Genomic DNA, 12,436 nt, shown 5'->3' with positions numbered 1-12,436 from the left:
CTGTTGTTTTTGGATAATCTTCAGTAGAATCTTGCTTGCATGTGAAATCAATGATATTGTTCTGTAGTTTCCACACTCAGTTGGGTCACCCTTCTTTGGGATGGGAACAGATATAGACGTCTTCTAGTCAGTTGGCCAAGTGGTTGTTCTCCAGATTTCTTGGCACAACTTGGTGAGCACATCGTGGTTTAAATCCATCAGCTGCTCAGTGGGAAAAGATGAGCAATCTCCTCCCATGAGATTCACAGCTTCTGAAAACCCACTGGAGGGTCGGCTGTGGGTCAGTGTCAGTGTCAGCTCAACGGTACATAACAACAACAGTCATCCAAAAATGAGTCTCGCACATATGTTTGTTTCTTGGTGCACATAAAAGTTATGTCTACCTGTGTTGTTTCTTATTAAGTGTGCAATTGCACAGTGGTTATGATAACCAGCACCAAATTATAGACAGGGACCCTGAGGCTAAGTGGCTCAACTGTATTTTCATTTTGGATCATTCTAATTCCAAAACCACTGCTCATGACCATACCTTATACTACACCAGTAAAACAATATTCTTGAGGACCTGCTGTGTGTCAAGCCCTGTAGGCAGTAGCTTTACATAAATAGACTAATTTATTTCTTCCCCCCCTTCTCTGTGCAAACGAAATCTTATTTAACAAAAGAGAAAGAAACCAAAAACTCTATTTCGTCTATGAGCAATGGTTCCATGTTTACTAATTTGTTGTTTTCAATGACTTTACAGAACATAACTACTATGAATAGCAATAATCAAATATATATACTTATGAGGGTAGAAGCTGCTGTCTTTTCACTTGGGCCAATAAGATGCTTTTATCCTCCTGTGTTCTTACTCTTGTTGTTGTTAGGTGTCTTTGAGTTGAGTATGACCCTATGAATGATAGGTCTGAATCCTGTCCGATGCTCATAGTCTCTGACATACTTGAATCCATTTATGCAGTCACAGTGTCAATCCACCTGGTTGGAGTTCTTCCTCTTCATCATTCCCCCGCTTTTCCAAGAATAATATCCTTCTCCAAGGAATAGCTTCTCCTAGAAATATGCCCAAAGTATGTGAGATAAAGCCTTGCCATTCTGGACCCCAAGGAGCACTCTGGCTGTACCATCACTAAGACATTTATGTTTATTACGGTTACTTTAATGTCTATGGGATATTCGGTACCCTTCTCCAACACCAAAATTCTTTAAAGGTATAAATTTTTGTTCTGTCATCCTTATTCATTGTACAATTCTCAGCAGCAAAGCAAGTGATTGAAAAGACCATGACCTGACTCAGGCACACCTCAGTCCTCAAACTGACATCAAGGAAGAAAGCATCTGCCCGTCTCCGTCATCTCCATTCAAGTAGTAGCCTCAACCCTTTGACTTCCACAAGGCCTTGCTGACAGCTCCTGGGCTGACAGCAAGCAAGCGTCGTTAAGGCAGAAAGCATCTTCCATCATTCTCACTCTGATGTGCCCTGAGTGTGTTTAAAGGGCAACAGAAGGATGATAGCATCTTTTCATTTCAAAGCTAGCAACAAGTTTCTGTGTTAAGAGACACAGGACCCTCCTGGTTGGAAATATAAGCAGGGACCCTGTCTTTCTGATGCAGAACTAGTTGAAACAGATGTACCCAATATGTCTGGATGGTTAGTTGTTGGTTGATTAGTTGTTTGAGTGAGTGACTCAGTTAGTAGTGATTTGGATAATTATTTAGTTGATTAACTGTGTTGATGAATGAATTGTGGTTGTTCAGTTGATTGGTTGACTAGGTTGGTGGTTGGATAGTTAGGTAGTTGATTGAGTTGTTGGCTGGTTGATGGGTTGATTTAGTTGGTTAGGTAGGTGCGAGGTGGATATTTGGATGATTTTTCATTAATTGATCAAATGAATGGGTAATCGGTTGAGTGTCTGATGGGTTGATTGATTGGGTGGTTGGCTGACTAGTTAATTGGTTTATTGGTTAGTTGGTTGATGATGGTTGGTTAGAGGAGCAGCTGAACAGTTTTAGGAGGACAGGTAGAGGCATTACTTTCCACCAACCCATACTTCCTTGGAGTGGGAGTGATGGTGTATATATGGCTTTCTCTCTATCCCACTTAGCAGTATAAACATTCAATATTTATTTGTTCTTAAATTATTTCTTCCACAGTTGGACTCACATGCTTCTAATTGTGACTTTGACTGTAATAAGCTTTGTAAATCTGGGAAAAGTTTCTGAGTCTTTCTATGCCTCGGTTTCTAATAATAGAGTTATGGTGAGGAATGAATGATATATAAAAAGTGCATTTCTTGTGGAACTTGGTGGTGGTGGTGGTTGTTGTAGTTATGTGCTGTCGAGTCACCGGTGACTCATAGCGACCCTATATACAATAGCCCTAAACCATGCTCTATCCTGTGCCAATCTTATTGTCCTACCCCTTATTACCCCAGTCACTGAATCAACCATCTCATTGAGGGTCTTCCTCTCTTGCGCTCTCTCTCAGGCACTCAAAAATATTAGTTATAAATGGAAAATGTCTGGGGACTTTTCTTTTAAAGGACTGTTTCCCCTAGATGTAAATGTAAAACCCCAGGCAGGTGGTGCACATACCTTAGATTGTGGACAGATTCTGCTGAGCATGCTAAACACTGGGTGTGATTTCTTCTCCTTCACTTCTAATTATCTCCTTTCAGCAGCCAGTGGGATAAGACCCTCCAAAACTGTTATTTAAAGGTTCATATACTTTGAAACTTAAGCCTTGAATTTGTCCTGGTTTCTGAATTTGATTTGCTACCTTAATGTAGACTGTGCTTTGAAACCATCATCCACTTTCTTCTTCAGTTTGGCTTCAGACAACAATTTGACAGTGTTGCTTTGTTCTGATTCATTTCATTTTAATGGAAAAGCCAGCCCTGCCTTCTCACCAAGGCCCCTTTTCTATCCTGTTAATAGACTCTTTCCATGTGTCATTCTACTTTCACAGCTTTTAATTAGGCCTGTGAGACGAGGTCCCTCCCTCCAATACAATTGCCCTCAAGTGATCAAGTCCCCGTTAAAAATAGCTCCAGAGACTTGTTAAGTTCACATGCTTCTGACTTGTCCCCTGTGCTGAAGATCTGGTTCTCCCTCAGACTCATCGAACATGCTTTCCCTTTGATCCATTCAGCTCCTTTATCTCCTGTATAGGCTCCATGGATCTTGGCAGGAGTCAGGATGGTCCTTTGGCTTTCCATCAGTTTAAAGATAAGTCTTTGGTTGGTACAGTCAGAATTTGCACCATGTGACTTGGAGGGTATGACCGTGGAGCTGACTGAAGAAATTGTCTTGCTCACACCCCAAGAACCAACCATTCAAACACTTATGTGCCTGGCATCCAGGTAACCACTGGAGATGAGAATGGAAAGAGTCTGAAATGGTTTCTGCCCTCCTCGAGCTTCCTGCTTGGCAGGGGGATGAGCACAATGTTGAGTACCATCAAGGACACTAACATGTGTGGGCAGTGAAGCGTTTTCTGAGGAGATAACTGAGGTTTGAGAAGAATGTGACACTGAAGACAATACCTGCAGAATGGGAAGAGCTTTGAAGATAGAGAACATGTCAAGCCCCACATGGACCAAGAACGTTTGTGGTCTGAGGAATCATGGTCGTCATTCAGGTCAGAAGGGATGCAGGCAGGACCTGCCGCCTCTGATCTTTGCCTTACTCAGGTCAATATTGTCTCTTCGCTTCCCTCATCTTCTTTCTCACCTTTACAACAGCCACGTGTCTGAGAACAGCAATAATTGGCCACCAAAGTCAAAGAAGAGAACTTGGCTTGCTCTTACTGTGATATTTGGAGGATACTTTTTCCAGGTGGAAAGGCAGTGAGTGGACTGAAAAATCCATATTTAGCTTATGCTTTCATGCTTTCGTGTCCCAAAAGGAAAGAGATTAATGATCAGCGTTAAGATGTTTGAATGTTATCTAGGCAGTTCCTTCTCCCTCTGGAAGACCTCCTTGTAGAACCAAAGACTGGAGAAGGGCAGAGTCCACATAACCAGGTCTCTTCATATCTGACACCACCCAAGCCAGTGGATGTGCTTGAGGGTTGTGATGATTGACGTTATCTCAGCTTGACCAGTCAGTGGTTTGTCAGATATAATGTAATCATCCTCCATTTTATGATCTGATGTGAGCAGCCAGCAAGTTTAAAGGTAATTTCTTTGACGTGTGGTGTGCATCCAATAGACCTGTCTATCAGACATTTTTTTACAGCACATATACAAACAGTAATAAATATACCATCTGATTATTCTGTGCATGAATGACCTAGGTCTAGAAGCCATAAAAACTGAGGTGTGAGGACAGAATAACACTGGTTGTGATGGTTAACGTATGTGTAAAGTTGGCTGAGCCATGATTCTCCAAGGTTTGGTGGTTATGTGATAATGCAGTCTTGGCAGTTATGTAATGGTGTAAATTAGTCAGTGTATAATAATGACATCTCATAGTTAGATAACAAGACTGCCAAATTCCTGCCATAGAATCCTCGTTTAAAGGGCAAAATTGAATTAAAAAAAAATGAGTTGGAGTCATGGTCCAAAAAAATAATTGCCACCTGGTACTAAGCAGAGAATAAAAAACATTTCCCCCCTCGCCTCACCCAGGCCAGCATCCCTTCCCTGTTGGGGGAGAATGAGGTGTCTCTGTGGGACAGGGAAGCTTACAGACAGTCCTCCTTGAGCCTCGGCTAGGCTTCCTCTAGCTCCCCTTCCCATCACCATCTGGGAGGACTGAGCAGATCTGACCAAGATGAATGGACGTCCGTGTGCCATGTCTCTCTGGGGTTCTGATCCACCAGTGGCTCTGCAGAAGGATGATGGAAATCTCCTCACAGTCTCAGAAACCCAGTGGAGGATCAGCTGGGAGTTGGTTCCAAATGAGTGGCAATAGGTTAAGGTTTTTTCTTCTATAATAGACTCTTTTTTTCCTTCCACATGCTATTCTTTAACAATTAATGAGTACATACAAAACCCACCCATGATCCCTTCTCACATGCCCAAGCTATAGTTCACTAAATCGATCCATTTCATGTATTAAGAATTTCTGTATCTAAGGGGTTCAGGAAAGTACAACTGAGGTCAGGGCCACTTGAAAAAAAATCTGACCCAAAATACCAAAAAGCCGAATTTCATTGTTTTTGTTTGTTTTCAGCCATGCTAGTAACACCCAAGGAAGCTCTGGCAGCCTTGTGGAATAAGGAGTTGCACTGTCAACCCAAAGGCTCATAGTTCAAATCCACCAGGTGCTCTGCTCAGGGAGGTAGACAGTCTTCTCCCAGGTGATGAACAGCCTCTGAAAACCCACCAGAAAATCAGCTATGAGTCTGTTTTAACTCAGTGATACTCACCAGTGACAATGATAACACAAAGGCATGTGGGAGGTTGTTATTTTTATGTGCCATCAAGTCGTTTACGACTCATAGCGACCCTACATACAAGAGCCCTAATTGTCGTTCTATCCTGTGCCAACCTCGCTGTCTCAAACACATTCATTCCCACCACTCCACTCACAGAATTGATCCATCTCATTGAGGGTCTTCCTCTCCTGCGCCGTCCCTCCATTCCCCCAAACATGATGTCCCTCTCCAAGGACCAGGTAGAAAAGAAATTATAATCCTGCTAAATTACTCCAAACAAAGATGCATTCCTTTAGTGATGCTTTAGGGTAGTGAATAGACATTTTTCAAATGAAACTATGAAATAATATAATAGAGTTTGTGATTTTATGTTGAGTTGTCTCTGATTGACCACAGAGAAGACCAAATTCTTAAGAGTTTGATCAGCTTTTCCAGGAGCTTGTCTGAGGTCCCTTCTTGCCCTTGAAATCGTTCTCTTTGGAAGCCCCTCTCATTGGCCCTGTTCCTTCTTCACTGTCTACCTCAAACATATCTTAAAATGCCAGTGGCTCCCTCTGTGCCTGCAGTCATTCCCCACAATTACTTTTTTATAAAATATATGTGTTTTATTTTCTACTGGTTTACTTAGAAAATTCGTATACTGAAAAACCATTACTTTTATTGACTTTATGAAATTCTCATCTCAAGATAGGCAGTCAGCTTTCTAGTCCATTTGCCCATGACTGCATATATCATCTGATACAGACAGAAGAGAGCGTTTTACCACGGCTGCTTTGGAAAGGCACTGAGATTATGTTAGTGACTTTAGGGATTGTATTAGCGTAGTTTGGGGGCTACCCAGGCTGCTGTGGGGATTTAGGTACTCGGTAGTTCAGTACAAAGGCCATTCATGTATTCAGAGTCTACTGAGTTACAGAGGTTAGCCGCTCTGCAGTGCAGTGTCTGTGCCTGGAGCATGAGCATCGTGGCATTCAGATTAACTTAGGACCTGGGTCTGCTCAATAAGCCACGACGAAGACTGGATTGAACCTCACTGGAGTCCTAGTGTAGTCTAAGACTGCTGTCCAAAAGCAATTTCAACATCGTAGTAACATCCCAAATTATAGCCACTAGCCAGTTGTAGCTATGGAACACCTGAGTGGTGGCATCTTTTGCAACTGACAGATGGATCTTATTTTTATTGTGGTAAAAATGTTGTTGTTGTTGTTGTTACGTGCTGTCGAGTCGCTTGCGGCTCATAGCGACCCTATGTACAACAGCCCTAAACTCCGCTCTGTCCTGTGCCAATCGCACTGTCTCTGACACTCCCATCCCAATTATCCCAGTCACTGAATCAATCCACCTCATAGAGGGCCTTCCTCTCCTGTGCTGTCCCTCCACCCTCCCAAGCATGATATCCCTCTCCAGGGACCGGTTCCTCCTCACAACATGTCCAAAGTATGTTAGACGGAGCCTCAGAATCTTTGCCTCCAAGGAGCCACCCGGTTTAACGCTTTCCAGGACAAATCTGTTTGTTTTCCTAGCAGTCCATGGTATTCTCAATACTCTTCTCCAGCACCACAGCTCAAAGGCATCAATTCTCCTTCTATCCTCCCTGGTCATTGTCCAAGTCTTTGATGCATAACAAGTGATTGCGAAGACCATTAGCCTGTATCAGACGCACCTTAGTCTCCAGAGAGACACCATTGCTCTTCAGTACTTTGGAGAGGTCCCTAAGAGCAGACTTTCCCATGGCAATGCGCCTTTTAATTTCCTGTCTGCTGGTGCCAAGACTGTTGACTGTGGAGCCAAGCAAACTAAAGCTGTGTACAATCTCAATCTCTTCACCATCCATCCTGATGCTGCCAATTGGTCCAGTGGTGAGAATCTTTGTCTTCTTGACATTGAGCCTCAATCCATATTGTAGGCTGCAATACAAAAATATGTGGTAAAAATACGCATCGCAAAACATTGGCCAATCCAGTAGCTTTTACACATACAGTTCAGTGGCCTTTGATTATATTCACCATGCTGTGCAAGTAGTAATTATGTCCTTTTCTAAATAATTCTACCACCTAAGTGGTGATTTCCCCTCCCCTGATTTGGCGGTCACTAGTAAGTTGTGATCACTATACACGTGTCTACTTCAGGTAAGTGAGATTATATATGATTTGCCCTTTTGAAACTGACTTAGTCGCTCAGCATGGTATCATCAGGGCTCCTCCATGCTTCAGCATGCATCAGGACGTCATCTCTCTTTATGGCCGAATCCCATTCCAGCCCTGGGAGTGAGGTCTCTGCAGAGTGACACTGCTGGCTCAGAGCTGTGCCTTTCTGGTGGTTCAGATCCACCAGTGAGAGAGTGGTCCATGAGACAAAGATGGGCAGTCTACTCCCATGAGACTTACAACCTCCTTCGGAGAATCAGCTATGAGTTGGTTCCAAACTCAAAGAGATAAATAATCCAGTGCATATTTCTTGAACACAGTTGGGGGTTTTTTTACCCATTCGTCTCTTGTAAGTTCCTAATTTTAATTAACTCTGGTGGCGTTGTTGTTGTTATATACTGTCAGGCCAGAACCAACTCATAGTTAACCCTCCAGTGGGTTTTCAGAGGCTGTCAATCACATAAGAGGTGACTTCCCATCTTTTTCCCACAGAGCACTGGCAGATTCAAACCACATACCTTGGGGTTGACAGCACAACTCCTTGCCACTCAAACACCAGAGCTCAGAGTTAAATATGAATCTGGGCTTGCTGTGATAGTGAAAGCTGTACCACTGGGTGTCAAATGCCATATTGGTTCCCCCATGGTGGATAGTGTTTGGTGGAGCTCCCAGATTAAGACAGGCTCGGAAGCAGGAGTGGTATCCACGTCCTAAACACCATGCCTTTGAAAACTCTATGAACATTAGAGAAACAGCAATAGTTATAGAACAGGGTTCAGATCTCTTCTTCTTAGGGTCGCTATGAGTCATACTTGATTTGATGGCACTTAACAATATCTCTAACAACTATTCTCATGAACAGCATAATTCACTGAGATTGTTTCTGGAATACTGTTTCCTGAAGGAGCTCTGGGAGCAAGTCACTTTATTAATTAACTGCAAGGGCAGTAGTTTGAATCCACCAGCTGTTCCAGGGAAGAAGAATGAGCAGTGTCCTGAATAGAATTACAGCCTTGGAAACACAATGGAGGGTTATTATGATCAGATTTATTGTTCATTTATTTGTTTAAGGATGACTCATGTTCTTTGCCAACAAGTAGGAACTGTCTCCGAACTGACCCTTCGTCGGGTTTCTGAGACTGTAAGTCATCATGTCCCGTGGACTAGGCCACCAGAGCTCCCTTAGAAATTGTAGAAGATGATTGGCCGTCTTTGTCCCATGGAACCACTAGTGGATTTAAACCCACAGAGTGGCCTTTGGGTTAACAGCACAGCACCCTACGGACAACGTGTTCAGCTCCAAGTTGAAGGGTGAAGAATGTTTGTCCAGGCTCCCGTCAGGGTTAAGTAGTGTCTCCACAGCTGAGAGCCTCTTGCACACTGTGGGAGGGAGAAGAGCGGTTACCAGGCCATTCACCCTCCCCTTCTGGATAACTGACAGGAGCTCTATTATCAGCAAAGCGGCCAGACAAGAGGACAGCCAGCAGAGTTTGTCATTTTCTCCTGATGCCCTCAGCTCTTCCAAAAAGGGAAAGATGGACCTCCTGACCTGCTGACCGAGGAACTTCTCTGCCTTTTTGCCTAACTAAAAACAACCCCCTGGGTAGTTAAATGTCACAGAAAAGGCCAGCCCTGTGGTGGCCTAGAGGGAGGCAGAATTCGGCTCAGGGTAAAGATATGTTACAAATTAAACGTTGCAGTCAGCATGTAAAGCTGCAATAAATAGAAACGGAGTTACATCAAGGACGGAATTAAACCTTAAGTTTAAACTCCACAGCACTGTAATTAAAACTTAGCCTGTAGCAAATCGTTCACTTGAGATTAAAGTAGTGTGGGGGAAGGAGAAGTTGGGGTTTTCCTTGCTTTCTGCAGTTTATAAGTCTGCGCTACCAAAAGCCAACGGCCCTGCCCCCAAAGCCAGCTCCCAATTAAAAACACAGTTTGAAAACCTTTAGGAGGCTTGAGGGGCCCTTTTTAACAGAAGCTTGCCTCTTCCCCCACCGCCTCTGCCTCAGTCTATGAACAAATTTAAAACTATTACCTGGTCCCCTGATGGTCCTCGGAGCTGGCACGGAGTTTTCATTAATACATCATTAGAGTATTGATACTGTGCTGGTGTTTGGCTTTAAAAACAACCCACACACTTCACTAGCTTCGAATACAGACTCCAGGGCCTCTGGACACTGTTCCTGGGAACTAGAAGTCCTGCCATATAAAGAAAAATAATGAAAAGAGGAATAGAAATTGTCATGAATCGCTTTTAGTACATAGTCTTCTGACGCCAGTACAGAGGTCAAGGTGGTTTGGTGTTTGGGTTTTGCATGTTCATGTCTCACAGTGAACACTGGGTTAGGTGAGCCAGGGCCCGAACTCCCAGAGTGGCAGCCACTTCCAATTCCCTGAAAACAGCCTCCCTTCTACCTCCAAAGAAAATAGATTTCCCTTAGCTTGGAAAGACGTCATTTCATGTAAAAGGGCCCAGCATTGAAGCTGTGGTTTTTTTGGTGTGTTTGTTTTTTTTTCTAGACTGTGAACTGTTACCTCATCGACAATAATGGATTTATTCTGGTGGCTGAAGACTACACACAGGTGAGTGAGACATTTCTCCCAAACCCACGTAGGGAACTCCAAAGTTGTTTGGAAACCAAACTGTGGTATTAAAACATTAGCAGGCGATTAGAAAACTTTCTTTCTGTCCCTCTGAGAATGTCACAATCTATTTTTCACTGGACCCCGAAAGCCTTTTTACCACCCACTGGGGCAGCAGCAGGACGGGGGTCTGCTCGCTCACTTATAAAATGTTCAGAGTGTGGAATTCTTTGTCAGACCTCTCTGTGCCACATAAAGAACTTCTGTCCCAAGGGGAAAGGTTTCCCTAGAGAATTTGGACAACTCTAAGGGAATTTCTGAGATTTTGGCTTCTTATTTTATAAATGAGCTCTGTTGCTCTAGCAGTTGTAGGGAGTTGTGCTGCCAGTCCAAAGACAAGCTGTTCGAGGTCACCAGCTGTTCTTGGGGAGAAAGATGGACAGTCTCCTCCCATGCAACTTGTGGTCTCTGCAAACCAGGTGGCAGGTCAGCTATCAGTCATTTGAACTTGACAGCAACGAGATAAGGTATTTTACATGCTTCTTGTTGTTGGGTGCCTTGGAATCGAGTATGACTCATAACGACCCTATGAACAAAAGATCTGAACCTTGTTCTATCTTGCCGCCATCCTCACATTTTCTGACACACAAGAACACATTGCAGCAGTCACCATGTCAGTCCACCTGATTGAGGGTCTTCCTCTCCTTCACTGACCCTCCATCTTTTCTAACATCATTTCCTTCTCCGGGGAATAGCCCCTACTAGCAACATGCCCAATGTATGTGAGGTGAAGCCACATCATTCTTGCCTCCAGAGAACACCTCTCCAAGATATATATGTTCGTTTTCTTGGCCATCCATGAGATATTCAGTGGTCTTCTCTAACACCACAGCTCAAAGACATCAATTCTTTTCCTGTCATCCTTATTCATTGTCCAGTTCTCAGATGCATAGCAAGTAATTGGAAAGACCATGACCTGAATCCAACGCACCAGGCTTTCTTTTGGATTTTTTTTTTTTTTTATTTTGCTATCTGAGCTCAAGGATTCATTGAAAGAACAAGGATTCGGGACTAGAGGAGGGATGTCTTCATTTGACTGTGCTGTGTGCGGTGCAGAGGCTGGAGAGAAATGCCAGGAAACCAAGGTCTGAGAGAATCACCAGAAACTACCCTGGGGTTAGAAATCCAGAGAGTTAAAATCAACAGACTTGAAATAAAGAGACAAAGATTTCCTCCAATGAAAACTTTCTACATTCAAACTTCTTCTGCCACTAGAAATGAAATTGGTGTATTTCAAAGAAAGTAAACCCCAGAGCAGTTGAGCAATGTGGCTCAATGATGTCATACAGCTAGAGTGAAAGTCTGGAGTGTATTAGAGGTCATGAGCATGGAACAGGATGGGTCAGGGTTCATAGGGTCACCATGAGTCACAGTCAACGCAGAGGCACCTAACAACAACAAGTAGGTAAAAGGCAGGCGCTCCCTGGCATTAATTCTCTTGGCTGCACTAGGCTTGGTTTCTTTGGCACCTTTCTTAACCTGCCTGAGCTCCCTGGCAGACTCTGGAAAATGCGAACCATTACACATATAAATGCTTTGAGGATTGTAATATTTTATAATGAAGTCCTTCATAATTCACTTTTTTAAGAAAAATGTTTAGACCTCCACAGTATGACAGACCTATTACTGGTTTAGTAAATTAGCTAATTGTTCTTGAGTTTGGCTCTTGGTTTGGATTTCACGGTTAGTTTATCAACAATGGCCCCAGGTTATCCAGAGGAAGCGAAACAGCTTTTGCTTCCCCTCTTATTCTGAAGTATAATGTGGGTTTTTCACTTAATACTGATGGGAGAAAGAAGTACATTATTGCAATTCCAGCACCCTCCTCAAAGTTTCTCCAGATACTGATCATCATTAGATATTGGGCAGTTAATGCACAGAATGAATGAATTCATGAAACAGAGCCAGAGTCTGCAGGGACAGAAAGGCACATCACCAGTTGACTTTTATTCACCTCTGACCCTTGGAGACCCCGTGTGGGTGGGAATAGAACTGTACTCCCTAGCGGATCTGTTGTTGCTGTTAGGTGCTGTAAGTATGACTCACAGAAACCCTACGAACAACAGACGTGAATCCTGCACTATCATGTCCCGTCCGGACTATCTTTGATACACTTGAGCCCATTGCTGCAGTCTCCATGTCTACTATCTTGGAAGGGATCTTCCTCTCTCTGACCCTGACTCTTTCCACCCTTTCAAGCACGATATCCTTTTCCAAGGAATAGCTTCTCCTAGCAATATATCCGAAGCATGAGAGA

At 43.4% G+C, this 12,436-nt stretch overlaps 1 protein-coding gene across 1 annotated transcript in view; it reads left to right on the top strand.

The window, feature by feature from the left end:
* CACNA2D3 (calcium channel, voltage-dependent, alpha 2/delta subunit 3) overlaps positions 1 to 12,436 on the top strand; it is a 1,138,585-nt gene that overhangs the window by 1,018,330 nt on the left and 107,819 nt on the right. Inside the window, exon 30 of the mRNA XM_006892223.1 lies at positions 10,057 to 10,119. Coding sequence (XP_006892285.1) covers positions 10,057 to 10,119 — 63 coding nt within the window. The remainder of the gene's footprint in view (positions 1 to 10,056; positions 10,120 to 12,436) is intronic.

This window comes from Elephantulus edwardii, unplaced genomic scaffold (genome assembly GCF_000299155.1).
Source record: "Elephantulus edwardii isolate Elephantulus edwardi_28Jun2011 unplaced genomic scaffold, EleEdw1.0 scaffold00113, whole genome shotgun sequence".
NCBI classification, from domain to species: Eukaryota; Metazoa; Chordata; class Mammalia; order Macroscelidea; family Macroscelididae; genus Elephantulus; species Elephantulus edwardii.
Note: the sequence above shows the minus strand (reverse complement) of the source record. Positions and strands in the feature narration are given on the sequence as shown.